Below are 24,645 nucleotides of genomic sequence, written 5' to 3' on the forward strand. Positions count from 1 at the left end.
CAAAACTCCGTAAAGTCCCTTTAAGGCCAAAGCAAGGGTCTGCAGCATTCATAATCATTCAGATAGAGCCGCAAACCCCCACTAATGGCCCACGGGCCAGAATTTGGACACACCTGATGTAGTCGAGTTTTCTCAGTTCAGAACAGATTTTAATGCTAACCAGCTGTTACCAACAAAACTAAAACAGGACTTTAAATGCATTCTACTAATAACTAGTTAGTTTAATCAAAATGAAATGAAAAAGGGTCGTTTGTGTCATGTAATTAGCATCAGTCGTCTGCAGCATTATCCATGTGTTTTCTGTCATTTAAGAAACCAGCTGTCAGATTTATTATTCAGATTTGTTCAAAAATCTGAACTAATTCTTTACGTGTTCTACATCAGTGTGCACTACCTAGTCCGCGCAGCTGGTAGGACGTTAATCCGTCAGATTTACTTGGACTTTAAACTCGCTTACCTCTGGTTTTGTGGCATTTCAGATCCATGTGCAAGCAGTGACATCACGTGTTGGTCGTAGGGAAGCATTTGTGACAAAGCACAGTGGACATTTCAGAAATGGTGAAAAATCTGTACTCATTTAATATCTAGGAGAATTATGATATCATTAGTTTTGTGTAAATTAGATTCGTTTAAGCTGGTCTCTTGCTACTTTATGTAAAATATTGTTACCTGTTTGCAAGAAAACTGGACAAAGCAGGTTAACGAGCGAAAACGTGGTGAGAAACTCGTGTGAGTTGAGTAATAAAGTTTTTTTTAAAGTAGACGTGGTGGACGTTGGCCTCGCTCCCACCATGTCTTCCACCTGCTTCACCTCTGCGATCCGTTGTGTTTTGTCTGAGCAAATGAAGCGACCAGCATGCGCTGATCCTGCACATGATGGAGCAGCCTGGACACAAAACCGAGCTCACCCAAAGAAAACAACATCTTAGCGATCTGTTGTTGTTTTTTTGTCCATTTGAGCTTCCGTAGCGATGTTTCTGAAAACAATCCCAGACACCGGAGCGCTACGAGCGTACTCCAGATCTTCAGCAGTGATTGTTGTCAGCTTAGTTCCTGTATGACGGCCAACTGTTCATACAGGAAGCTTCACTGCAGATCCTCATGACATCAGCTTGTGATCTAGCCAGCGGTGAGCGGTCGCTGATCCCCCTCCCTCTCCCCTGCTCCCCCGTTCAGGCTTGAAGACCATCGTCGGTGCCCTGATCCAGTCGGTGAAGAAGCTGTCAGACGTGATGATCCTCACCGTGTTCTGCCTCAGCGTCTTCGCCCTGATCGGCCTGCAGCTCTTCATGGGCAACCTGAGGCAGAAGTGCGTGCGCCAAGTCAACAACAGCAGCAGCAGCAGCAACTTCACCAGCAACGACACCTTCAACTGGTTGGAGTACATCAACGACGAGAGTAAGCCGAGTGTGAAAACGTCTGCTGGGCAGGGTTAACCGGGGTCGAGCGAGCTGCTGCTGCAGACGGCCTGAGTCAGACCCGGGTAGGGGTGGTGGTTAATCGAGGAGGGGTTGTGTAGGTCATACACACTGGTTTACTGCCATGATCCAGAGTGACAGAGATGGCTGCTGGGAGAACTGGGTGAACATAATCGGCACAACAACGATGCCGCCCCCTCACTTAGTTTTCGTCATATCCCATCTGTGTGCCATGAGACGCCTAAAGTGTTAGAGAAGGGCGTGAGTCACATCGCCAGCGGGAAGCCGAGGAGACCGGCGGCAGCTACGTGACGAGCCGATGCAGAGCTGGAGACAGAGCGAGTCTTTCTAATGGCATCGCAGGAAGTGAAAGGCTGTTCAGTTCTTGACAGGGAAGAGCTTTTAATGTCACAAACGGGAAGATTAGGAGTGTAAAAACAAACCCACAGGATGTATGCTTCTGACTGACTGCTTCTTTCTCTTTAGGAAATTATTATTTCCTCCCTGGTCGCAGGGATGCTCTGCTTTGTGGAAATGGCAGCGGCGCCGGGTAAGGCCTGACATGTTTTATTTATATGGCCAATTAGGTGCACCAGAGAGCTGCACACACACACACACACACACACACACACACACACACACACACACACACACACGCACAATTAGTGTCAGCCCTCTCCACCAGGCTGTGGCATGTTTCAGGAATCTGAGCTGCTGGCTGGCTGCGGCTGCATTCCAACTAGCTAGAAGCTGCATTCTCACCTGAATATTCTAGCAAATCCAACCTTTGATGAGCAGCAACACTTGGCATATTAGTACGGTGGCCTAGAATGTCCAACGAAACACAAAAATCACAACACAACAACAAAACCTTCAAAAGATGTAATAATTAAATGGAAGATTTTATCAGCTGGAACTTAACTGCTAGAATTCTGATACCCCAAGATATTATAAAAGAAAGCAGAGTTCAGGACTTGGTGGTTGCTGGTGTCACGCCCATCACCATACTGAAGTATAATTAAGGATTTAAAGAGCAAGTCACCCCCTACCAGAGTCTAACTCCACTCTCACTTCATGTTTAAAAAATGCAACAAATGCTGTTGCCTGGCAGACTGAGAGGGCGGAGCCGCTAACAAATACACACACACAGGCTCACCACAGCATTGTGACATCATAATGTACCAGTTATCGAATTACTTCCGATATCGGTATTGGAACGGGACATCCCTAATTCTGCATATCCTGTTTTATCTGCTTCGCACCCGCCAGTGTTTGTTTACTATTTGTGTTGCTATAGGGAGCCTAAGTCACGCCCATCTACTTCCGGACCATGGGTCACCGGAAGAGCAAAAAAATGAATGCTAAATTGCAATGGGGCTAAAAACGCTATTTTCTAATTCAGCTATTTATGTGCCATGGATTTTACATATGATGTCCGTGCGTTTTAAAGACACATTTCGATACCAAGAAAGCGCTTATTATTGAGAGGGGGGAAACATTATTTTAGGTTTTGTGTGAACTTCACAAAAGTGATGACATCGAACCAAACAAGGAGAAAAAGAGAGGGAAAATGGCTCTGAGTTCAGCAAACTTGAAATCCTTCCTTCAGGAGGAAAAAAAAGCACAATAAATCTGGCAATTTGGTAAGTAGCAGCTAAGCTAGGGGAGAGGAGATAATGTGGTGATGCCCCATATGCAACATGTCGACGTTTGATTTGTAGTCGTGCTAATTACGAACTTTTACAAGCAGATAAATCTCAAAGTACGTGACTGGTGTGGTCGAAACACACATAATTATTCTTCATTTAAATTCAATTACATATGTGTGATCCAGGACGTAAGGCAAAGCAGATTAGAAAATTGCGTTTTTAACCCCGTTGACTTGCATTAATTTGTTCGTTCTTCCGGGAACCCATGAGCCAACCGAAAAGGGAGGAGACTCAGGCTCCCTATAAGCTAACCAGAAGAAACAGACAAGAAAGGGTGCATGTCGCCACCTGCTGTACCGGAGTGGAACAAACTTAATTTGAGGGTTTGGTTTTCTAACGTACATGTAAACTAGGATAAAGGCTCCCAGTTCATCACTTTAAATCCACCTAGATCGACTTAGATGCACTTGTAAACACACCAACGGACTTGTTGAGTCAGTGACTTTACAACAATCATCCTTCCTAAGAAATTGGAAGGTGGAAAGGAAACCTCCCCTTTAACAGGAAGACACCACCAACAGATCCTGGCTCAGTATTCTGTTAGAGCAGTGGCTCTCACTCCTGGTCTGGAGAGCCGGTAAACAGCATGTTTTCTTTGTTTCTCTACTCCAACACACCTAGTGGTTGATTCATCTGTTCATCTGTAGCTCATTAAGGGCCCAATCCCAATACTCGCACTGCACCCTACCGCCTTCAGTGAAGTGCACTTGGAGGAAGTGTGCAGTAAGGCTTTGAGTGTGTGGTACACAAGTGTGCAAATAATTGCCAAATTCGGACAGGAAGCATTGGTTCATCAACAACGCATGGAGGGATGATGGTTGCTGTGCTACTTTTTTTCAAAACCTTTATTGACACCTTTCAAACAAACAACCAAGCAATTATTTGAAATAAATGTACATTCATTGCTGTTTTGTCTAAAACATTCACAGCTAAAATTAAGTACTTTAATTTGAAAATATATATTTTCAGACAACGCACTTGAGCCTTTTTCCCGCAGCAATAGACTGTGGGTAATACCCTTCACCCAAGTTCGCATCGATGCAGACTTGGACAAAGTATAGATCAAGAGTGCAAAAGGGGTCTGATCAACTTCTGCACTTGAGAATCGGGACACCCTACGCACATGCACCCCTGGTCGGGATTGCGCAGTTGAAGGACGCAAGTGTAGAAGTGCGAGTGTTGGGATTGGGACTAAGGCGCTGAGTGCGTATTGCACAAGTGGACAAATAATTGCCTAATTGGACCAGGGAGCAGCTCTTCAGAAGCCCGTTGGTCACCTACTGATTGAAATCAGGTGTTGAATCAGTTAAAGCAAAAACATGCTGGATACCAGCTCTCCAGGAGCAGGAGTACCACCGACTGTTAGAGGAATCCTCCAGCCCTCAACTAGAAATGTACTTTATGCCAATGTGCAAGCAAATGTTTCCAGCCTGTATGTTTTGTAGCTTTTAGGTGAACAACAAGAAGTAAATGATGTCACTACCAGCTGCCAACCAGCAGTGGCGGCTCTAGAAATATTTTTCTGCAGGTGCTATGAAGGAGCTAGCCTTTTTATTGAGGGTGCTATGAAGGAAGTGGTCATGCCTACCTATTGTTCTCTAAAACACCTTCAACACTAGCAGATACACATGCGTGCACAACACCCCAACAACACCTGAAACAATCATTAATATACATCATAAACATATGAACAATCACTGATTTTCCATGAAATCATAAACACATACAGCCACACAGAAAACCATCTATAGCGTTGCAAGGTTAGCTAACGTTAGCGTTAGCAATTCCAGCGGCAAAACCCTCGACTGCTGCGGCGGTTGAGGGTTGACTCTCTTCATCCAGATCCGTAGGTTTTTGTGGGTCTGAGGTCACTTCCAAACATTCATTCGTTTCTGACTGAACCCGTGGAAATTTGGGCAACAAACACCCAGGTGGAAAATGAGGTCAAAGGTTAACATCAATTTCCTGTTTTGGTTTAAGTTTTTACTATCCATATGATAATTTACTGATTATTTTTGTTTTGTATGTTAAATATTATCACATCCGCAAGTTAAATTAAAATTAAATTGTAAAAAAAAATCTAATATTTACTTGGGGGTGCTATGACTAATCCAGGGGTAGCTATAGCGCCCCCTAGCGCGCCCCTGGCGCCGCCACTGCCAACCAGCAACGTTCTTTAGAAAATGTTAAGATATCCAGAATATAAACATTCCTGTCATCAAAAGCGTTCTCCTTCTCCTGATGATGTAGTCTTGACCTCCATGTACTTTAGATGTTTAGCTCTCCGTTTAGGTCAGAAGAACCCATTTTTGTCTTAGGGTGTTGTTAGTTTTGAGGTCCATCAGGGTGTTGTGTTTGGAAACATTTTATGTTTGTCAAAAAGTTTCTCAAAGTGAAACATCTTCAAAATAAGTTATGTATGTCATTAAAAACACTCAACTGAAACGCAAACGAGTTTCTAAACAACTGCATTAACTTTAGTTGTTTGCAGGTAAACGGAACATCCCCCACTAAACGTTTTCTAACACTTCTTTCTCTGTAAAAGGCTCTGTCCAGAGGGATTTTGGTGCATCAAAGCGGGTCGTAATCCAGACTACGACTACACCAGCTTCGATACTTTTAGCTGGGCCTTCCTGTCTCTGTTCCGACTCATGACACAGGACTATTGGGAAAATCTCTACCAGCAGGTTAGTGCACCATTACCATTACATTCTACTAGAAAGAAGACAAAGATGTAAAACGTTTGCTTTTCTTGTGTTTTGCACCAGACGCTGCGTGTGGCAGGGAAGCCCTACATGATCTTTTTCGTGCTGGTGATATTCCTGGGCTCCTTTTACCTCATCAACCTGATCCTGGCTGTGGTGGCCATGGCATATGACGAGCAGAACCAGGCCACCATCGAGGAGGCTCAGAGGAAGGATGAGGAGTTCCAGGCCATGTTGGAGCAGCTGAAGAGACAGCAGGAGGAGGCCCAGGTACACTGTAAACCCCAAAATTCAACATAATCAAATATACTGAGTAGATGAAACTTAATATAAAAAATGTTTTTAGAACTTAAATGTGTTGAGTTAGTCCTTGTTTAAAGTACATAGATCTCAAACATTTTAATTAATCTGAACTATATCGTATTTTAAGTAAGAATAACTTAAATAATCCATGAAGAACAACTTAACTTGAATGAGCAATATTAACTAATAAAATATTGATTTATTATTTTATGTTTCCATATTATTCCATTCATCTTTACGTCCACCCTAAAGTGTTTCTGATAAACAGACTTGTATATTTTTTAAAAGATTTGTGGATTGATGGGAAAAACAACCATGAACTAGCAATTTTGTTGGATTTCAGGAACAATAAACAACAGCTGGGCGCGATGCATTGTGGGTAGTCATGTTTTCAGTTATTTAGCTCTATTTTGTGGTGTTTGTGCATGTTTACTGTGGAGGATTGTTGTTCTCAGTTAATATTTCATTCAATGTTGCAAATGTGGTGTTACTTTTTGTATCATGTTAGCCCCATAGGTGAGGAGGTTGGTCAAAGTAATGCTGTGCCGCTTTGCCGTCCCATTGTTATTAATACCGTGGTTTTTCACACCAGATGCTCTTAACTTGACTTTGAGTGTCCCACTTTCATTGGCTGTTAGCATGTATGGGTGTGTGAGTCTTGAACTGGTGTTAGTTACTGCCTTCACCAGCCTGCCACATTGTCATTTTTAAGTAAATTCAACTTATTTCGGTTAGGGTTTTATAAGTCAATTTACAGTTCATATAAGTTATAATATTGAAGTTAGTAAAAACGTAAAACATGTAATAAAGCTCAAATAAAATAAAATATGCAAGTTTAGTGAAATTAAACTTTGTAAGTTTTAAGTGCCAAGTTATAGGTTGGAGGTAGTTAAATGCTTTCATTTTATTCAGGTCATATTTTTTAGGTTATGATAAACATAGTTTTTAGATAAGTTAACTTTAAAATGATTAGTTAATCAGTTTCCTCATAAATTTTGAGTTCAGTGAACTTATTCGGGGTTACAGTGTAGGACTCAGACGGTTTCTCTGAAGGTTCATTTCATTAGCATTTTTATATACTTTTAACACATCAAAGGAAAATATTCAGAACTTGATGCATTTGTTGGGCGTGCACTTTACCCGGGTTGGTGTTTGTCCTTTGGCTGTAAGCCAGCAGTTCCCATGGAGACGGAGGGATTTCTTGTTGGGGACGGCTGACACCCTCTGCAGCTTCCTCCGTGCTCAGGAGTCCCTGCCCCGACCTAAAAACAGAAACGATTTGCAGTCTGACTTAGTGGAACACCATCGTTTATCTGGCTGCCGGTTTAGGGATCTGTGTTTCACCAGCAGAGATTTAATTTCACTGAGAAGCAACTGAACCAGACACAATTATGCCGAAGATTGGTTTACGGTCCTCTGACATGAGCATAATCTGTTAAATAAAAGAAAATGAAGCTACTCGAAATCAGATCAGGGAACCTTTTTAGAGTCAGCGTTCTAAAGTCTTGAACTCTTTTCGAACAAAAAACGAAGGATATAAAGATCTGGTGAAATCTATGTAAAACATAAAAAAAACGTCTGTTAGATTAGGTGTGTAGTTTATGCTTCATGGCATTTCATGACTTCCACAATTTTAAAAGTTCTTGAATGTTTTGTTAGATTGCATGAAGCTGTAAAAGAAGCACAATAGCAGTTGTTTATATTAAGTAGGGAAGGGAAATGTTTATCAATGTGAATTTAGGTCTTGAATAGCCCTTTGAACAGCCTCAGTTTGGAGAAACAGATTATTTCTGAGAGGATTGGCAAGCTAATAGCTAATCACTGCACTTCCATTTATTAAGTGGGCTTATGTTCTCCTAAAACAACTAATCAAAAAGTTTTTTACAGTTCATGCAAACATTGTTTTACAAATCTTTACATCACACAGCTTTTCTTCATGTGTTTTCATGCTAATCCAGAAGTTCTCAGTTAGCTAGCATCTCTCCTAATGTCTGCAAGCCACGCCTCATCCTGTGCATACAAATAACCTTGCAGCGCTAATAGACAAGTCATGTTTTCAATATGTTCCTGCTCAGACGCACCTGATTCTAACTGCTGATTTGTCTCCTCAACCTCCATCGGCTTCTGCAGGTGTTGCTTGTGACTCCATTTAATCAAATCTGCTGTGTTCAAGGAGGGAAACTTCTAAAACTGGCAGGACTCGCAATGGTAGCACACCCATGCTAATGCTACAACAGGCTAAAACAATAGTCTTATGTAGCTAAGGCTGAAGGTCATGCTAATCATGAATCCCTTTCTCATGCCCCTCTCATCTCTTTCAGAGTTACCTTGATGTTTACCAACAGACATTAATTAATTCAATGCAGGTGGAGTTAGCATTTAAGCTAGGTTGGTGCGCTAAGCTGACGGGGGCATCTGTGTGACTCTGTGGTGCCTGGGCACTGGGGCACATTGTTGTTGACTGACAGCTCCCGCTTGTGGATATGCAATTCTATAGGTCAGCTAGGCCAACGTAAACGATTCGCTTTGCTGCAGAGAACTGGGTCAGACAGGAAAAGTTACTTTTTAAAGTTACTTCAAAAAATGTAAAGTCTGTTTGAGATGGCACAAAAACAAAGCATTCGAGATTAATCTCTTTTCAGTCTCCTATTTTGCAACAGTGCTCATTACCATGTCATTCGTGGCTCACTGCTACTGGTGGCGCATCAAAGAGCTCTTCTCGTCTGCGGTGCCATTCCTTCGTTTCCTTTCAGACCTCCATCTTCACCTCCGCTACTTCCTTTCATGGTTTCACCATCTTATCAGGAGTGTGCACGCTCAGACTCTGTTGACAGACGTGTAGATGATGCGGTGCAGGATTTGTGGCGTTGCTCGCTGTGAAGGAAGATGAAAGGCGTGGAGAGACCTACGTGAAGAGCGTGCTGAAATATTTAAAATGTGGCTGATATTTTAATCATGTTTCTTCTGTATGAAAGACCAAAGATTGTAATCAGAGTCAGATTTGGTTTTAAAGCTGAAATGATATAAATGGGAACATGTGTGGTTACTGTACAGTCCTTAGATCAGACCTTAGAAAAGCAAGAATTCATAGATGTTTGGTTTTTTGCTGAAAACGTTCAGATATCCATTATTAGTAGGTGTCTGAGGCTGATTTAGCTGCTCGTGTTGCTGCTGCTGCTGCTTCTGCTTCGCTCCAATCAGCGGGAGCCTCTGAGACAGGCACCAGGGTCGCCATGACAACTGTCTCTGTGCTCTCATTGGCTGGCAGGTTGCCGCGGCAGCAGCCACAGAGAGCGGAGAGTACAGTGGGAGAGGGGGCCCCAGCTCCGAGTCGTCCTCGGGGACGTCCAAGCTGAGCTCAAAAAGCGCCAAGGAGCGACGCAACAGGCGGAAGAAGAGGAAGCAGAGAGAGGAGGAGGAAGAGAGGGGCGTTCACGACAAGTTCCACAAGTCTGAGTCTGAGGACAGCATCAAGAGGTCCAGCTTCCGCTTCTCCATCGACGCCAACAGACTTTCTTATGAGAAAAGATGCTCCTCGCCCAACCAGGTAAAGTTTAAACCAACCAGCCACTTTCATCAGCTTCAACAGACATCCTCACTCTTCACTCCCAAAGCGCCAAACGGTCCTTTTACCCTTAAACTTGTTCTCAGGGATTCTGAAGGGCTTGTGAAGGATTCTCAAAGGTTTTGTGTCTTTCTTGGATCGTTGTTCACTTTTTGTTTAGTCTTTTGCCAAAATATTCCACTTCAGCTGAACAGCCTGAGCTTAATTAGGTTTCAGTAAAATCTGCCAAATGTTGCTGAACTGGTTAGCTTCATGCTCCTTTTTAAAAAGGTTATGCATCACAACGCTAATGATGAGATGATGGTGTTTGACCTCTACCTCTCCTCTCTGACGGTTCCACCCTTTTATCCCTCAGTCGCTCCTCAGCGTCCGCGGCACCCTGTTTTCTCCTCGGAGGAACAGCCGAGCCAGCCTCTTCAGCTTCCGTGGCCGAGCGCGGGACATGGGCTCAGAGAACGACTTCGCCGACGACGAGCACAGCACCTTCGAGGAGAACGACAGCCGCCGAGGCTCCCTGTTTGTGCCGCGGCGGCTGGAGCGCCGCTGCAGCACCGTCAGCCAGACCAGCCTCGGGGTGCCGCGGATCGTGCTGCCGGCCAACGGGAAGATGCACTGCTCTGTGGACTGCAACGGAGTGGTGTCGCTGGTTGGTGGGACTTCTGTAACAACCTCCCCTGTAGGTCTCCTGCTGCCGGAGGTGACTCACGTGTTTCATGGTTCATTTCCCCATAGACTTCCTTTGGTTTCTCCAATTCTTTATTTCTGATTTTGTTCAAACCAAAAACTTTATTTTCAATCATCTTATTTCAGACATGGCTCTCAATCATCAACGTCTTCACCTTCTTAGCCTTTTTAGAAAGTATCTTAATTTTTGAAGAAATAATGTGAGTTTCTTGTCGAATTTAGGGAACAACAACCGATTCTGATATGAAGAAGCGCAGGTCTGGGTTCCTACAGCCGTCCACGGACTATATAGAAGAGCCAGGAGGTCGACCGAGAGCTATGAGTGTTGCCAGTATCCTCACCAACACCATGGAAGGTCTGGGTTTTGGTTCATCGTTACATCTCGATGTAACAAAAGAGATGACCTTCACTTCTGCTAATCAAATGAAATCTCAAACACATTTGGACTTTTTCAGAACTTGAAGAATCCAGACAGAAGTGCCCCCCCTGCTGGTACAGGTTCGCCAACACCTGTCTGATCTGGGATTGTTGTCCCGCTTGGCTGAAAATCAAAGAGATCGTCAGCATGGTGGTGATGGACCCGTTTGTGGACCTGACCATCACAATTTGCATCGTCCTCAACACCCTTTTCATGGCCATGGAGCACTACCCCATGACCAAGGAGTTCGATAACGTCCTCTCAGTCGGGAATCTGGCACGTTAAACACACCAGAAAATCAATTCAGCCGCTTCTCGTCGTGTGGATTTGGGTACAGTCTTTCTCTTCCTCCCTATTAGGTGTTTACAGGAATCTTCACAGCAGAGATGTGCCTAAAGGTCATCGCCCTGGACCCATACTACTACTTCCAGCAGGGTTGGAACATCTTCGACGGCATCATTGTCAGTCTCAGTCTGATGGAGCTGGGCTTGGCCAACGTGGAAGGCTTGTCTGTTCTCAGGTCCTTTCGATTGGTAAGATTGTTTTAAAAATGACCAAATTAGTTTTGGATTAGCCTGAATGTTAACGCTTGAACCTTTTGTGTTATGGATGCCTGGCAGTCAAATACTAGGCCTTTTGTGGTTGTCAAAAACTTTTCTTTTTCCTTTTTCTTTAAATATTTTCCAACCGTCTCCGTTCAAATCCTGACCTATCCTTATTATCCCCCCGAATGAAACAGCTGAGGGTCTTTAAGCTGGCTAAATCGTGGCCTACGCTCAACATGCTGATCAAGATCATCGGCAACTCTGTCGGCGCCTTGGGAAACCTGACCCTCGTTCTGGCCATCATCGTGTTCATCTTCGCTGTCGTGGGCATGCAGCTGTTTGGAAAGAGCTACAAGGAGTGCGTGTGCAAGATTTCTGATGACTGTGAGCTTCCACGCTGGCACATGCACGACTTCTTTCACTCTTTCCTCATCGTGTTCCGGGTGCTGTGCGGGGAATGGATCGAGACCATGTGGGACTGCATGGAGGTGGCAGGGCAGAGCATGTGTTTAATCGTCTTCATGATGGTCATGGTCATAGGAAACCTTGTGGTATGATCTTGATCTTATTATTCCGTTAGGCTGGTGTTCTATGTCATGCCTTACGCATCCACTCTTTTAGGTCCTGAACCTCTTCCTGGCTCTCCTCTTGAGCTCCTTCAGCGCTGACAACCTAGCAGCGACAGACGAGGACAGTGAGATGAACAACCTCCAGATCGCCGTTGGTCGCATCCAGCGGGGCATTGCCTACATCAAATCCAAATTGCAACAATTCTTCTTGAGCCTCTGCTTTGGCCGCGGCAAGGGCTCTGGTCTGGCTGAGGAAAGCAAACCTCTGGATGAGCTTCACAGTAACGGGAAGGGCAACTGCATTTCCAACCACACCTTACTGGAGATCACCAAGGATGCCAGTGGGGTGTACACCATGGAGGGCAACGGGAGGCCCGGAGGAGGGCTGGTGGTTGCAGTAGGTGGGGACACGGTGGGAAAGTACCCGATGGAGGAATGTGACTACATGTCGTTTATTCACAACCCCAGCCTGACGGTGACGGTGCCCATTGCTGTCGGCGAGTCGGACTTTGAGAACCTAAACACAGAAGATTTCAGCAGCGACTCGTCTGATCTGGAGGGTAGCAAAGAGGTACGTCAACCTGCAGAGATCCTCTCAAATCACCCAGCTTATTAATGAATCGCTTACTTAGCACCTAATCAGTGTGTGAATGCATCATGGTTTGACTGGAGATGGCTGACTCGTATCAGGCTGTGAGTCTTTTCTTTACAGCAGAACAAGGAGTGATAAATAATGACTAAAATGTCCTTTTTCTCCTAGTCACAGGTCGATGTGTGTATTAGACTGTGCGGGCCGGGATGCCAGTCTTTTATTCAAATTTAAGAGATTCTAATATAATATCTACTGCTTCATGTTTGGAGTGTGTGTGTGTGTGTGTGTGTGTGTGTGTGTGTGTGTGTGTGTGTGTGTGTGTGTGTGTGTGTGTGTGTGTGTGTGCGTGCGTGTGTGTGTGTGAGTGTAAGCATTTAGATAAAAGGTCATCAGCATAGAAATATTCTATTACGGATGTTTAGAAAGTCTTTTGGTAATTCCTCGTCCATTCTGTCAGAGCAAACGTTCGGTTTGCTGACAGAGCGCTGTTTCTGAGCTCTGGTGACGTGAGTCTGCCACTGAGGGTGTGGTGCCAGTTCCCCGTTGTGCTGAACGACCCCAGGAGGATGTTCCTAGCCATGACACCACAGGCTCCATACACGGTTAAAGCTTGTTTCACTGATTGAACCTTGATTCACTTGTAAAGCTTGGTTTATGCTTGACGCATTTACTTTCCGCTTGGTGACGCGGCTCGCGGATGGAACGCGCCTCACAACTCGCAGCGTTTATGGTTCATGCGGCTCGTCTCTGCGGTGAGCCAATATTCTCCCAAACTGTAGGGGGCAGCATGGAGATCTACGGCATGCATCCAACACTACACCATAGTAGAAGCAAAAATTACTGTTGTTTACAACATGGCATTCCAGCATTTTTTAACAGCGTCCTCGTCTTTTCCGACAGTGCGAGCTATTTCTCTCCAAGAATTATTAACAACATGTTGATCACGGTGATCTCTGAGAGCTGAATCATACAAATGTCTGTGTTTACGAACCTCTGCCGTACTAGTTCTTGCCAGTCCGCCATGTTTTTCCGCGTCCGACCGTCCGCTTGGTTAGAAAATTTCCTAGGTGCGTGGTGCGGAAATTTTGGGCCGTGCGGAGGCGCGGTGGAGGGGCGTGATTGTTAACTCATTCACTGCCATTGACGACTAAAGTCGTCATTTGCATTTTTTTTTTTTACTGTTTGAGCATCAGAACTAGCCCCCGCTAGAACAAACATTTAAGCCCTGAAGCCGATCTTCATCCGCATATGTCACACGTCACATGATCAGGAAGCAGAACATCCATGTGTTAGGAGATCGTTTTGGGCCGTTCCTGTAAAAAAAAAAAAAGTGAGGCGTGAACCGGAAAAGCGTCTGCCGATCACAATTCAACAACGGATTATGAAAGAACGGATAGCGCTCGAAACACACGGATTCTTCCTGATGTAAGAGGTGAGTCTCCGCTTTGTTTTGGTTGTTTTGGCATCGACATCATCCTAGCGCGCAATGTTCTGTGACTTAAAAAAACAGTAAAAACGGTGAGAAACGCTGGCAGCGAAGGCCGTTAGCGATCAGGAAACGGCTGGCAGTGAATGAGTTAAAATGACACAATTTTGCTGCGTGGAGCCGTGCGAACCTCGCAGACGCGTCAAGCATAAACCATCCTTTAGGCAGTTGTCCCTTCCTACCCAAACATGGGTTGGGTAATGAAAATCACCAGATATAAACCGCAACACGTCATTTCTCATAGATCTAAATGTTTCAGTTTGAGTCGTTGTGAGCAAGCGTGTCATGCCTAGAAATTATTTACCTGTTCTTATGTCTTATCCAGAATTTAGAGCTGACTAAATGATAGTCAGAGCATTCTAGTTTTTATCTGAACTGTTTATAGGTGAAAATGTAAATGTGTGATCATAAAACGATCACCTACCACCAGCAAAACATAGATCCTTCACTAGAAGACAGAAGATGTGTATAAAATGTGATCATCGACATATATACAGAAGGACAAAGTATTTTCTAGGGTGAACCAAGTATGGTTTTCTGTTTTTTGGCAGTGCTCCTCACTAATTTGGGATCTTTTGAGTTGACGTAGTAGTGCGTTTGGTTGTTTTTCCAGGGGGTGGGATGGGTTGGTGGGGGAGTCGTTTATGTGGCGCCACTACAGCCAATGATATTCATAGGTACGGTTGTCTGTCATGGTTTTAAATTTGAATGTACGTTGTGAATATTGTGGTGAAACTTGATTTGAGGAAAATCGTGAATCAAATCAAAATCGCATCTTTTGCTAGTTCAGTCTTTTTGTTCAAATTTACTTTATAGGTTTGAAAAGCAGTTTGAAAGCATGTAGGCTGTTATTGTTTTAGTGTCCAGGAAAAAGCAGTCTTGGCTAGTTGGAGCTAACCGTTAGCATTAGCAACTCCACCACACAGCAGAGCTCCTTAAGACTTGTGTTATTTGTGGAGATAAAACATCAACGTTGCAGAGCAAACAGAGTCAGTGTTAAGAGTCGTATGGCAGTTATCCAATCAGAGGTGAGATATCCAAATATCAGGAAATAAGACTCCAAATCCTGCTGTGTTCAGCTCATCTCTGGCCCAATCCCTTTCGTGAGCCTAAAGCTGGGCGGACACTGTGCAACTTTTTCACTCGTAGGTCGTAGCACTCGGCTTCAGCTCAAACTGTACGACTTCCTCGCAGGGCAGATCTCACGAGTCATGCGCTCACACTGTACAACCCAGTTCTCGTATGCGACCCGACTGCTCACACTGTACGTCTGGTAGCAACACGTCGGACCTAAAATATGCTAAAAATAGCAGTTTTTACTCAACACGCCAGACTTTTTTGTCTTGTTTTGCCTGTTGTCCTTCAGGAGCACTGCAGGGGGACACACAGGGATTTATGGGGGTTGGATGAGGAAAACGAAATGAAGAAAGTAAATCTGTGTTTTGTGATCAGTTTAATTTGACATGAACACCACAAACACGCTTTCTTGACAATCTTTGTCACTGTGTGTAAAAAAATAACGCGTGAAAATAAAAACGAACAACATGTGTTATCAGGGAAATAGCGGGCGAGCAGTGTTCATGCATGATTGCGCATGCGCCGTACTTTTTGGGTCGCAGCCGCTCGCTGCGCCGCTTCAACCCTCACGAGGAACGAGCAAAATATCAAACACCCCAGAAGTCCGTACGAGCTCACGATTGCTGATCGGTAGCTGGCCACGTGGTGTTAATCGCCTCTCGTAACCCCCTGTACACTACACGACGCTCAGCGCAAAACTCGTCCCGATCTTGTGGATTTTCGCACGAGTGGAAAATTGGCTCAAAAATGTGAAAAAGTCGCACAGTGTACGCCCGGCTTACGTCACGCCCACGGGTCCCCGGAAGAACAAAAAAATGAATGCAAGTCAATTTGGCTAAAAACGCTATTATCTAATTCAGCTTGATGTGTGCCATGGATTTCACATATGGTTTCCGTGAATTCTAAAGACAAATTTTGATACCAAGAAACCACATCTTTTTGGACCGGCGGGGGGGGGGGGGGGGGATGATTTTAGGTTTTGTGTAAAAATTCGGTGAAGTCCACATCAATGTAGACTTGGGTGAAGTGCGGATCTGTGGTCAACTTCAGCACTTTAAAATCGGGGCACTCGCACACCTGGCTTGTCTCACGCAATTGAAGGGCGTAAGTGTGAAAATGCGAGGATTGGTATTGAGCCTCTGAAGTGGGCAACTTCTAGTTTCGACAAGACATTCATTCCTATAACAGACATCTCCAAATGTGTTTATTAAACGAGTGATTCACACCTCCAATCTAAATCAGACATGCTCAAAATTAGTAAGGCTAGGACAGATCTGGACAAAAATTAGAAATTGGTATTGGTACTGCGCTAGGTGCGTCCTAAACATTGTACCTTTACTAACTTTACTCGTTAAACACTTTTGTCTGGTTAATATATATGTCGATGGCTCCAATGTAGCATATTTGGAGGAAAGCACTAATCCTGTTAAAAAAGTAACACTAAACTTTCCAATGACATCTGAATCGTTCACTGAGGCTAACGTGTTTGAATGTTTGGATGAGCGGTGAAGGCAGACTTGAGGTTGAATGTTGGCTTTACTTTGTTTAACCCCCCCTCGTTTGTTATTGCAGCTGTTTCACAGGCGCTCTCAAGGTTTTCAGTGAGAAGAGAATTGTAAGATCACTTTATTGCACTAACCATGAGGACTGCCTATGCCATTTACAGACAACATGTTTTATCTCATACCTTCAATTGATTGCCCATTTTTGTTCTTTGCCTGGTCTGCCCTCCGTCCCCCCAGCCACTCCCCCTACCCTAACCCTCTTTGCTTTACCCTCCTGCCCCATTCAGAAGCACAGCAAATGCTGTCAACCTTTAATTTTCCCCCAATCCCCTTTCCCCTCTCATAATTAACCTCAAAGCTGTATTGCAGTTACAAGCCATTAGGAATGAACACCTGTTTTTCCATTGATAGACATTCATCTAACATGATCTTTGCTTTTGACTTCATTGCTTGGTTTTTGACTTGGTTTTGGGACTTGATTGGCATCCAACACTCAGAGCTTGAGAATGAAGGAAGAGAGGAGGCGGAGGAGAATGTAGAGGAAAATAAGGAATGGAGGAATGAATTTTGCTGGGGTTAAGACAAAATTCATTTGTCTGGTTCATAGCCCATGCATACGCACATGAAAAAGTAGTACTTTCTTTTATGTGTTACTGGAATGAGAGCGGAATGATGAAAGATATTTTCAAAGGAGATCATTTTGATAAAAAGAAGAAGAAATGTTCATTTTTGCAGGGTTGCATAAGAGATAACACCAAATAAATTACTCAAAATCAGTAAAGTGGACTATTTAAGTTATTTTCTCTTCCAATGTGATAATAATTCAAATAGATAGAGATATTTAACAAAGATGCATGGAGGAGTGAAATAGCCAAAATCAAGGATAATTTAAAAAGTACATGAACAAATTTTTATTCCAATAAATTCTAACAGCATCCCTGTTTGTCTTTTTAAAAAATAACAAAAAAATCTCACCAATTTTGTGAAACAAACAGGGAAAATGGAAAGAAAACAGAACAAATTCTATAGAATTTATTGGCATATAAATACATCTCCTGTACTATTTATGTGTTTTTTGGTATTATTCTTTTTCAGTGCTCTCTAGAAGTAGGGGGTGTACAGTACACATTAGTTAAAATTGGCTGTTTGGATTCCTGTGTTATCCACTTTTGTTCTACTGCAACTCTTAGCTTTTTTCAAAGTAAGGTTAAATAAACCACATACTTAAACAAAACCCACCAGTTTGCATAGTTGCAAAGCATGTTAGGCTAAGTTCAAGCATCAGAGGGGATCCGTCTTTTGCAGATGGAGGAAAACAAACCCAGAGGGAAGAACCCTTCCTAAAAAAGCAATGCACTTGTGTGCAGCATGCTTCCATCATTCCCATGCCGTATTAGCTGGGTCCCACGGCAATCAGGGCTGCTGCACTGTCTAGGAGTACATGTCTAAATATTTCTCACCTTAGACAGATCAGACAAGAGGCCAAATCACAGCGTCTTTGTCCTAAGAGCAACTCATAAGAGGCCAAAAATTTCACTCTATGCAGATGATACTGTAATATATGTTAGAGCAAAATTAGACATCTTAGGGTTAGGGTTAGAAAAGTTTCAGAAAAGTGTCATCAGGGTTTATTTTTAAATGAAGACTGTATTTGAAGACAACAGCAGCACCACTTAGTCTGAGGTGTTTTTCTTTATAACTAAGCACATAAATCGTTCAGTAAGCTGTTACATCCTGAATCTCTTCTGGGGATGCATAGAGACAGAAAACCACCACACCACATGCTGTCTTTTAAACAGTGCACAGTACTGGTTTTTGCTGGTAAGCTAATGTGGTTATTCGTCTACCTCGACACAAACAGAAAAAAAAAAAGCTTTTACACTGCTTTCAAGGAATCAAAATAACGTGTTTTCATGCCACTGAGGAAAGCGTCCTGCGGCCTTGCTGGGGTGGGTTTTTAAGGTTTGAGGATGGGGGGAGAAAGACTTTACCATGAAGACAACAGGAATTGGGAATAGTAACGTTAAAATTTGATTAGGGGTTGTTTTTTCAGTGGACATGAAAATACCCACGTTCTGCTTGGTACTATTTCAGGCTTGGATTGATAATGCACTGGAATACTGCATGCACTCTTCCTCGGGCTGAGGTCACATCAAACGTACCCACAGCGCATATCTATAAGACCAACCTTCCTTTGCCACCTAATCAGATTTGAACACATCAGATAAAACTAATACAAAAGCCTGTAGGTACATTTGATCGATGCTGCATGTGACGATGATGATGATGATGATGATGATGTTACAGTTAAGAGCCCAACTCTGTGAGCTACTACTCTCAACAATAAGGTATCCATGTGATTGATAACCAGCTCAGAAGGTTGGCTCCTGTTACCTTTGGATTCCCAAAATGTTTTCCCGTGACTACATCCTGCCATCTTGTACCTCGTCCATGCAGAAGCTTGACGTAGACCCTCAGCCTCTGAGCTCCTCAGAAGGGAGCACAGTAGATATCCGACCCCCAGGAGATGGTGCTGAGTCAGTGGAGCTGGAGCCAGAGGAGTCATTGGATCCAGAAGCCTGCTTCACAGAAGGTGAGAATTGTCCAGGATGTGCCAGACTGGAAGGATAGATGATCGGTAGAAAGCAGGATGGAGGTGAAGCTCTTCCAGGGCACATTTCATGTCAAGGAAGAAATACGTTCAGTGAGACGGTCAAAAAGGAGTCACTAAGATCTTATGGAAACTGGCGTTTTATCTGAAACACACACTAGGTTCTGAACTCACAATCAGTACATACAATACACAAATATTTATTTACTGATGACTTTTATTTGTACATCAGTTTTCATTTAGAATGCAGTCCTAAATGCGACGGTGGCACAGGAGTTGAGTGTAATCGTAAGGTTGCAGGTTCGAGCCCCGCTCAGTTTGTTGCTGTCGTTGTGTCCTTGGGCAAGACACTTAACCCGCCTTGCCTGCTGGTGGTAGTCGGAGGGACCGGTGGCGCCAGTTCCCAGCAGCCTCGCCTCTGTCAGTGCGCCCCGGGACAGCTGTGGCTACATCGTAGCTCATCCCCACCCGAGTGTGAATGGGTGAATGACTGATTGTGTTGTAAAGCACCTTGGGGGGTTCCAGGACTCTAGAAGGCGCTATATCAAATACAGGCCATTTAAATATTTATGACTCTGGAAGAACAGGAGCTTCCTTTTCGACTTTCGAGAAACTCCTGAAGACCCTGCTCTTCAGAGCGCACCCTCCCTGCACCCCCCCCCCCCCCCCCTCTACTGCCCACTCCTTGTTCCCTCCTCTCCATAATTGAAGTCAAGTTGTTGTTGTTATTGTTGTTGTTAGCCTCAAGGGCAACATGCCGATTATCACTTGTAAGTCGCTTTGGACAAAAGCGTCTGCTAAATACATAAACATGATGGGAAACTTACTTCCTCATATTTCTTATAAATTGAGACGTGTGTCTGAATTATATTTCTTCTGCTTAACTTACATGTTTATAATGGAGGTGACAAGACAGGTGTATAGAAACGAGGACTGTAAGACCCCCCACCCCGACCCCCACCCCAAGTGTTTTAAATCACTTTTCTTTTAAATATTTCACCATTGTTTGTTCAAAATCTTTTTTTGTGTCACAAGCGCCTTTGATTTTTTTATAAGAAAATTCTATAAAGAAATATTATCCAGATAATGAGATGCATATTACAAAACAATAATAATTATAATAATAATTTATGAATTTAAAAAGAACAGCGTGAAAATTTACCACATAAATGTGCAAACCTCAGTTTGTAGACACACTCATTGGTAAGCTAACGGTAAGCTAACGGCTAGCCCAATCGCAGTCAAGCACGAAGGGAATTTCTGCTGTCGTAAAGGAATTATGTGGTGGGTTCTGTGGAATCGATAGATTTATTTAACATGTTTTGGAAAATAATGACGTTCCGACAAAAAAGAACCCCACACTGAAGAAGCTCTAATGCCAGCTGCTGCTAGGTCACTAAACAGTTTGTTTACATGCAGATAATAAAAGAAAGTCAGAATTAGAGCCCTGAACTGGAGCCGTAGGCCCGCGGGCCGGGCTTCGGGCCAACGACTGTGTAATTACCTCGGACACGGGCCGGGCGCCTTTATTTTTAATCGAATTCATTAAAAAAACTGAAACACTTGAACGCAGCAGCACCTGCCTGCTTCTCACGCACCATTAGCTCAGTTAAGGTCTGCGTGGTTTATAAACGCGCCTATATAAAAAAAATTCTCAAACTGCTGATTGAAACATGTGCCCCTATTCTAATACGCCATTTTATGTCCACTTTGATGTCAGAATCCATTCGTTTATTCTCATGAAAATGGCAGCATTATATTTTTCTGTGGATAAATTTGCTCTGCAATTTAAAAAATTTAATAAATTTACAAACGCTTTATTAATTGGGGGCGTTTGTTTAATCTGCCGCTCTGCAGTTAGAAAATTAGAATGCTGCTTTTTTTCTAATTGCACAAGAGAGCATTTTCAGAGCAGATTAAATTTACAAACGCATCAAATTAATATAGTGTTGGTAAATTTCATCTGCCGCTCGGAAAATACGCTCTGTTAGAAAAAAAAGCTGCATTGATGCTGTTTTTCTTTCTTTTTTTTTTTTTTTTTTTTACAGCAGAACGCTTCCCACAGATAATTAGAATGTGGAGCATTCTACCACGCTAAAACATTATGAAAGTTTAAAAAAAAGTCGGGCACGGGTCGGGCCAGAGAATCCTGAAAACCTTTTTGGACCGGGTCGGGCTGGGGCTCCACCGCCTTGGGCCGGGCCGGACACGGGCTCAGATTTTAGGTCCGTGCAGGGCTCTAGTCAGAATGTTGCTTGATTTGTCTAAAAAGTGCAAAATGTTACGGAAGTGAATTAAAGCAGTGGATGAAACATGACGCTAGTGGGGGGAATAAACAAAGCTGGTTCATCTCCTGTGATCCATTTTGTCCTGTTTCTCCTGCAGGCTGCGTGAGCAGGTTCCAGTGCTGCCAGGTGGCAGAGGAGGGAGGCTGGTTCAAGAGCTGGTGGACCCTCAGGAAAACCTGCTTCATCATAGTGGAACACAACTGGTTTGAATCCTTCATCATATTTATGATCCTGCTCAGCAGTGGCGCTCTGGTAAGAGGATGTTGTACTTTAGTGAATCAGGTGTTTTAGTAACACTTTAGAATAAGTGTCTCTTTATTAACTTTATTTATTATGTTTATGTTTATTTAGCAGACGCTTTTATCCAAAGCGACGTACAATTTTTAACTTGTAGGGCATGTTGTGATCTGTAGGGGATACCGGAGTACCCGGAGGAAACCCACGCATGCATGGGGAGAACACGCAACTCCACGCAGAAAGGCCGCAGCCGAGTTTCGAACCTGCAACCTTCTTGCTGCGAGGCAACAGTGCTAACAACTGTGCCACCATGCAGCCCATTTATGCACTAATTCATTACTAAGCAGACCCCCCCTCCCCTGGCTTTTTGTCCTAGTCTTAAGGACACTTGATAGTATGGGTGCACCACAATGAAAATCCCAGGAAAACCGAAAACCGATTGTGAGGAAACCAAAAGGCCGAAAACTGAAAGACCCAAAAAAAATTATTATGTCAATTATTAGAACCGTAGCATTTATGGCTACGATGTGTACTAACCTCACTAAAATCAAGGCTTTGCAATAAATCAAAATGTCCAAATTTCAGGAATATATATATATATATATATATATATATATATATATATATATATACACACACATATATATATATATATATATATATATATATATATATATATATATCCTGTAGTGTTCTGCCACTTTCTCCTCCAGCTGTCTTCTCTGTGGTGATTCAGGCACTTCTGTGCTCTTCTTTTTGGACTCTGGTAGTTTGTCCTGAAGCTGAAGAGGTAGTAGCCGGCTGTTTCTCCCTCTCCGACATTATTGAGCGGAGAACTTCTCACACCAGTGGTGTTCTGTTGCAAAATGTTCAACTGTGTAATGAATGAAGGGCCAAGGGCAGTGCTGTGATTCAGTGAGCCAGACCGCTGTTTGGTCAAATTGTTGCTTTCTGATTAAGTCTTTTTATTTGCTGAGGTTGTTAGACAAATGCCAGAGAACATCTTTTTATTTTTTCTTCTTTTTTTTTTTTTTTTGCTTTTTTTTTTGTAATCTCCACAATATATTTATAGCTTTAATATGTTAGAATGTTGTTAGGAGGCATGAAAAGATGTTTTAAGCTAGCTTGTTTTGCACATTTGCCATTGTAGCTTTGGCGAATTGTGTAATACCAAAATAGTAACTGTTTTATTATATGATTGTATTAAATTATCATAATTGTATTGTAACTGAGTCAGACACTTCTGCAGTTTATAGGGAGCCCAAGTCTCCTCCCCTGCCAGTCGGCTCACGCGTCCCCCGGAAGAACGGAAAAATGAATGCAAGTCAACGGGGCTAAAAACGCGACTCTACTTCAGTTTAAATGAAAACTAATCATGAGTGTTTTGACCACGCCAGTCACGTACTTTGAGAATTATCAGCTTGTAAAAGTTCATAATTAGCATGACTACAAATCAGACGTGGGTATGTCGTGTATACGACGTCACCACAGAATCTCCTCTCCCTTAGCGTAGCTGCTACTTACAACATGGCCAGATTTATTGTGGTTCTTTCATCCTGAAAGAAGGACTTGAAGTTTGCTGAACTTACAGCCATTTTCATTCTGTCATTCTGCGTGTCTGGTTCGATGACGTCACTTTGGTGAAGCGCATTTGCAGTCCTGGACATATTTTTACACAAAACCTAAAATAACGTTTTTCCCCATTCGAAAATAAGCGAGTTCTTGGTATCAAAATTCATGTTTAAAATGCACAAACATCATATGTGAAATCCATGTCACATAACAAGCAGAAAATAGCGTTTTTAGCTTCACTGACTTGCGTTCACTTTGTCGTTCTTCTGGGGACCCGTGGTCCAGATGTAGATGGACATGACTTGGTCTCCTATAGAACATACATTCTTTAAGCAGTTATTCATTGATATGTGATTAATTCTTCGAACCAGAATCTTGAAAGTTGCTGTTTTTATTGACGGTTTGTTTTCCACAGGCCTTCGAGGACGTTGACATTGAACGACGACGAACAATCAAAACAGTCCTGGAGTACGCAGACAAGGTCTTCACATACGTCTTTATCCTGGAGATGTTGCTGAAGTGGGTGGCATACGGCTTCGTCAAATACTTCACCAACGCTTGGTGCTGGCTGGACTTCCTGATTGTAGATGTATGTACATGCAGTTTTACAGCTTCCAGGGCTTTAGAGACTAAATCCAGAGCAGATAGCCAACAGTGATGTCTAACTAGCCTTCTACTCTAAACAATCAGTCTGACACACTACAGATGGGTTCCTTTCATTTCTCTCCCTTCCCCCTCCCTGCTTGTCTGCCACATTATTGTCTCTTAGGTGTCCTTGGTGAGCCTCGTAGCAAATGCTCTGGGCTACTCTGAGCTCAGTGCCATCAAAACTCTGAGGACACTGCGAGCCCTCCGGCCACTGAGGGCCCTGTCTCGGTTCGAGGGCATGAGGGTAAGAACACGAGGAATAACAGCAGCACCGATCCACTTGTGTACAGTTATCTGTGGGCAACCGGAGAACACTGATCTTAAATCACCAACTGCCTCGGTATAAAAGTATTATTTTATGGTATATGTGCAGTAAGTTTGAAGCTACAGCCTAGTCTTTCAATGACCTACTGGGAGAAATGGTAAGCTTTAACAAGGTGGCCTGTATGAGATACATTTTATTATGCATTCCATATTTACACAGAAATCAAGGGGTGTTTCTCAATGTCAAGGCAATGTCTTGCGAGGCCAGGCGCCTAGCTTACGAGGACACTGTCCTTCCTTGGTCAAAGAAAACGGTTAAATGCAACAGACTTACATCACGTCACCGCGGCTTCCACGGCGGTCACGTGAAACGGGAGATAACGTTATATTTTATACGTAATCGTTTCAGTATGAATATATAACAAGCCTTTTACTTTTTAAATTGTGTA

General features: G+C 43.3%; 1 protein-coding gene across 3 annotated transcripts in view; it reads left to right on the forward strand.

Moving 5' to 3' along the window:
• The window catches only part of scn1lab (sodium channel, voltage-gated, type I like, alpha b), a 70,784-nt gene that overhangs the window by 30,690 nt on the left and 15,449 nt on the right, over nt 1-24,645 (forward strand). For 2 of the 3 annotated variants that reach the window (XM_070544258.1, XM_070544257.1), the window contains exons 7-21: nt 1,177-1,398; nt 1,905-1,968; nt 5,673-5,814; nt 5,896-6,102; nt 9,404-9,682; nt 10,056-10,397; nt 10,607-10,739; nt 10,840-11,078; nt 11,162-11,335; nt 11,542-11,898; nt 11,969-12,487; nt 19,034-19,169; nt 21,573-21,727; nt 23,700-23,873; nt 24,054-24,176. In XM_070544258.1, the coding sequence (XP_070400359.1) occupies nt 1,177-1,398; nt 1,905-1,968; nt 5,673-5,814; nt 5,896-6,102; nt 9,404-9,682; nt 10,056-10,397; nt 10,607-10,739; nt 10,840-11,078; nt 11,162-11,335; nt 11,542-11,898; nt 11,969-12,487; nt 19,034-19,169; nt 21,573-21,727; nt 23,700-23,873; nt 24,054-24,176 (3,266 nt within the window). The remainder of the gene's footprint in view (nt 1-1,176; nt 1,399-1,904; nt 1,969-5,672; nt 5,815-5,895; nt 6,103-9,403; nt 9,683-10,055; nt 10,398-10,606; nt 10,740-10,839; nt 11,079-11,161; nt 11,336-11,541; nt 11,899-11,968; nt 12,488-19,033; nt 19,170-21,572; nt 21,728-23,699; nt 23,874-24,053; nt 24,177-24,645) is intronic. The other variant, XM_070544259.1, reaches the window with a different exon arrangement.

Source organism: Nothobranchius furzeri, chromosome 14 (assembly GCF_043380555.1).
Source record: "Nothobranchius furzeri strain GRZ-AD chromosome 14, NfurGRZ-RIMD1, whole genome shotgun sequence".
Taxonomy (NCBI): Eukaryota; Metazoa; Chordata; class Actinopteri; order Cyprinodontiformes; family Nothobranchiidae; genus Nothobranchius; species Nothobranchius furzeri.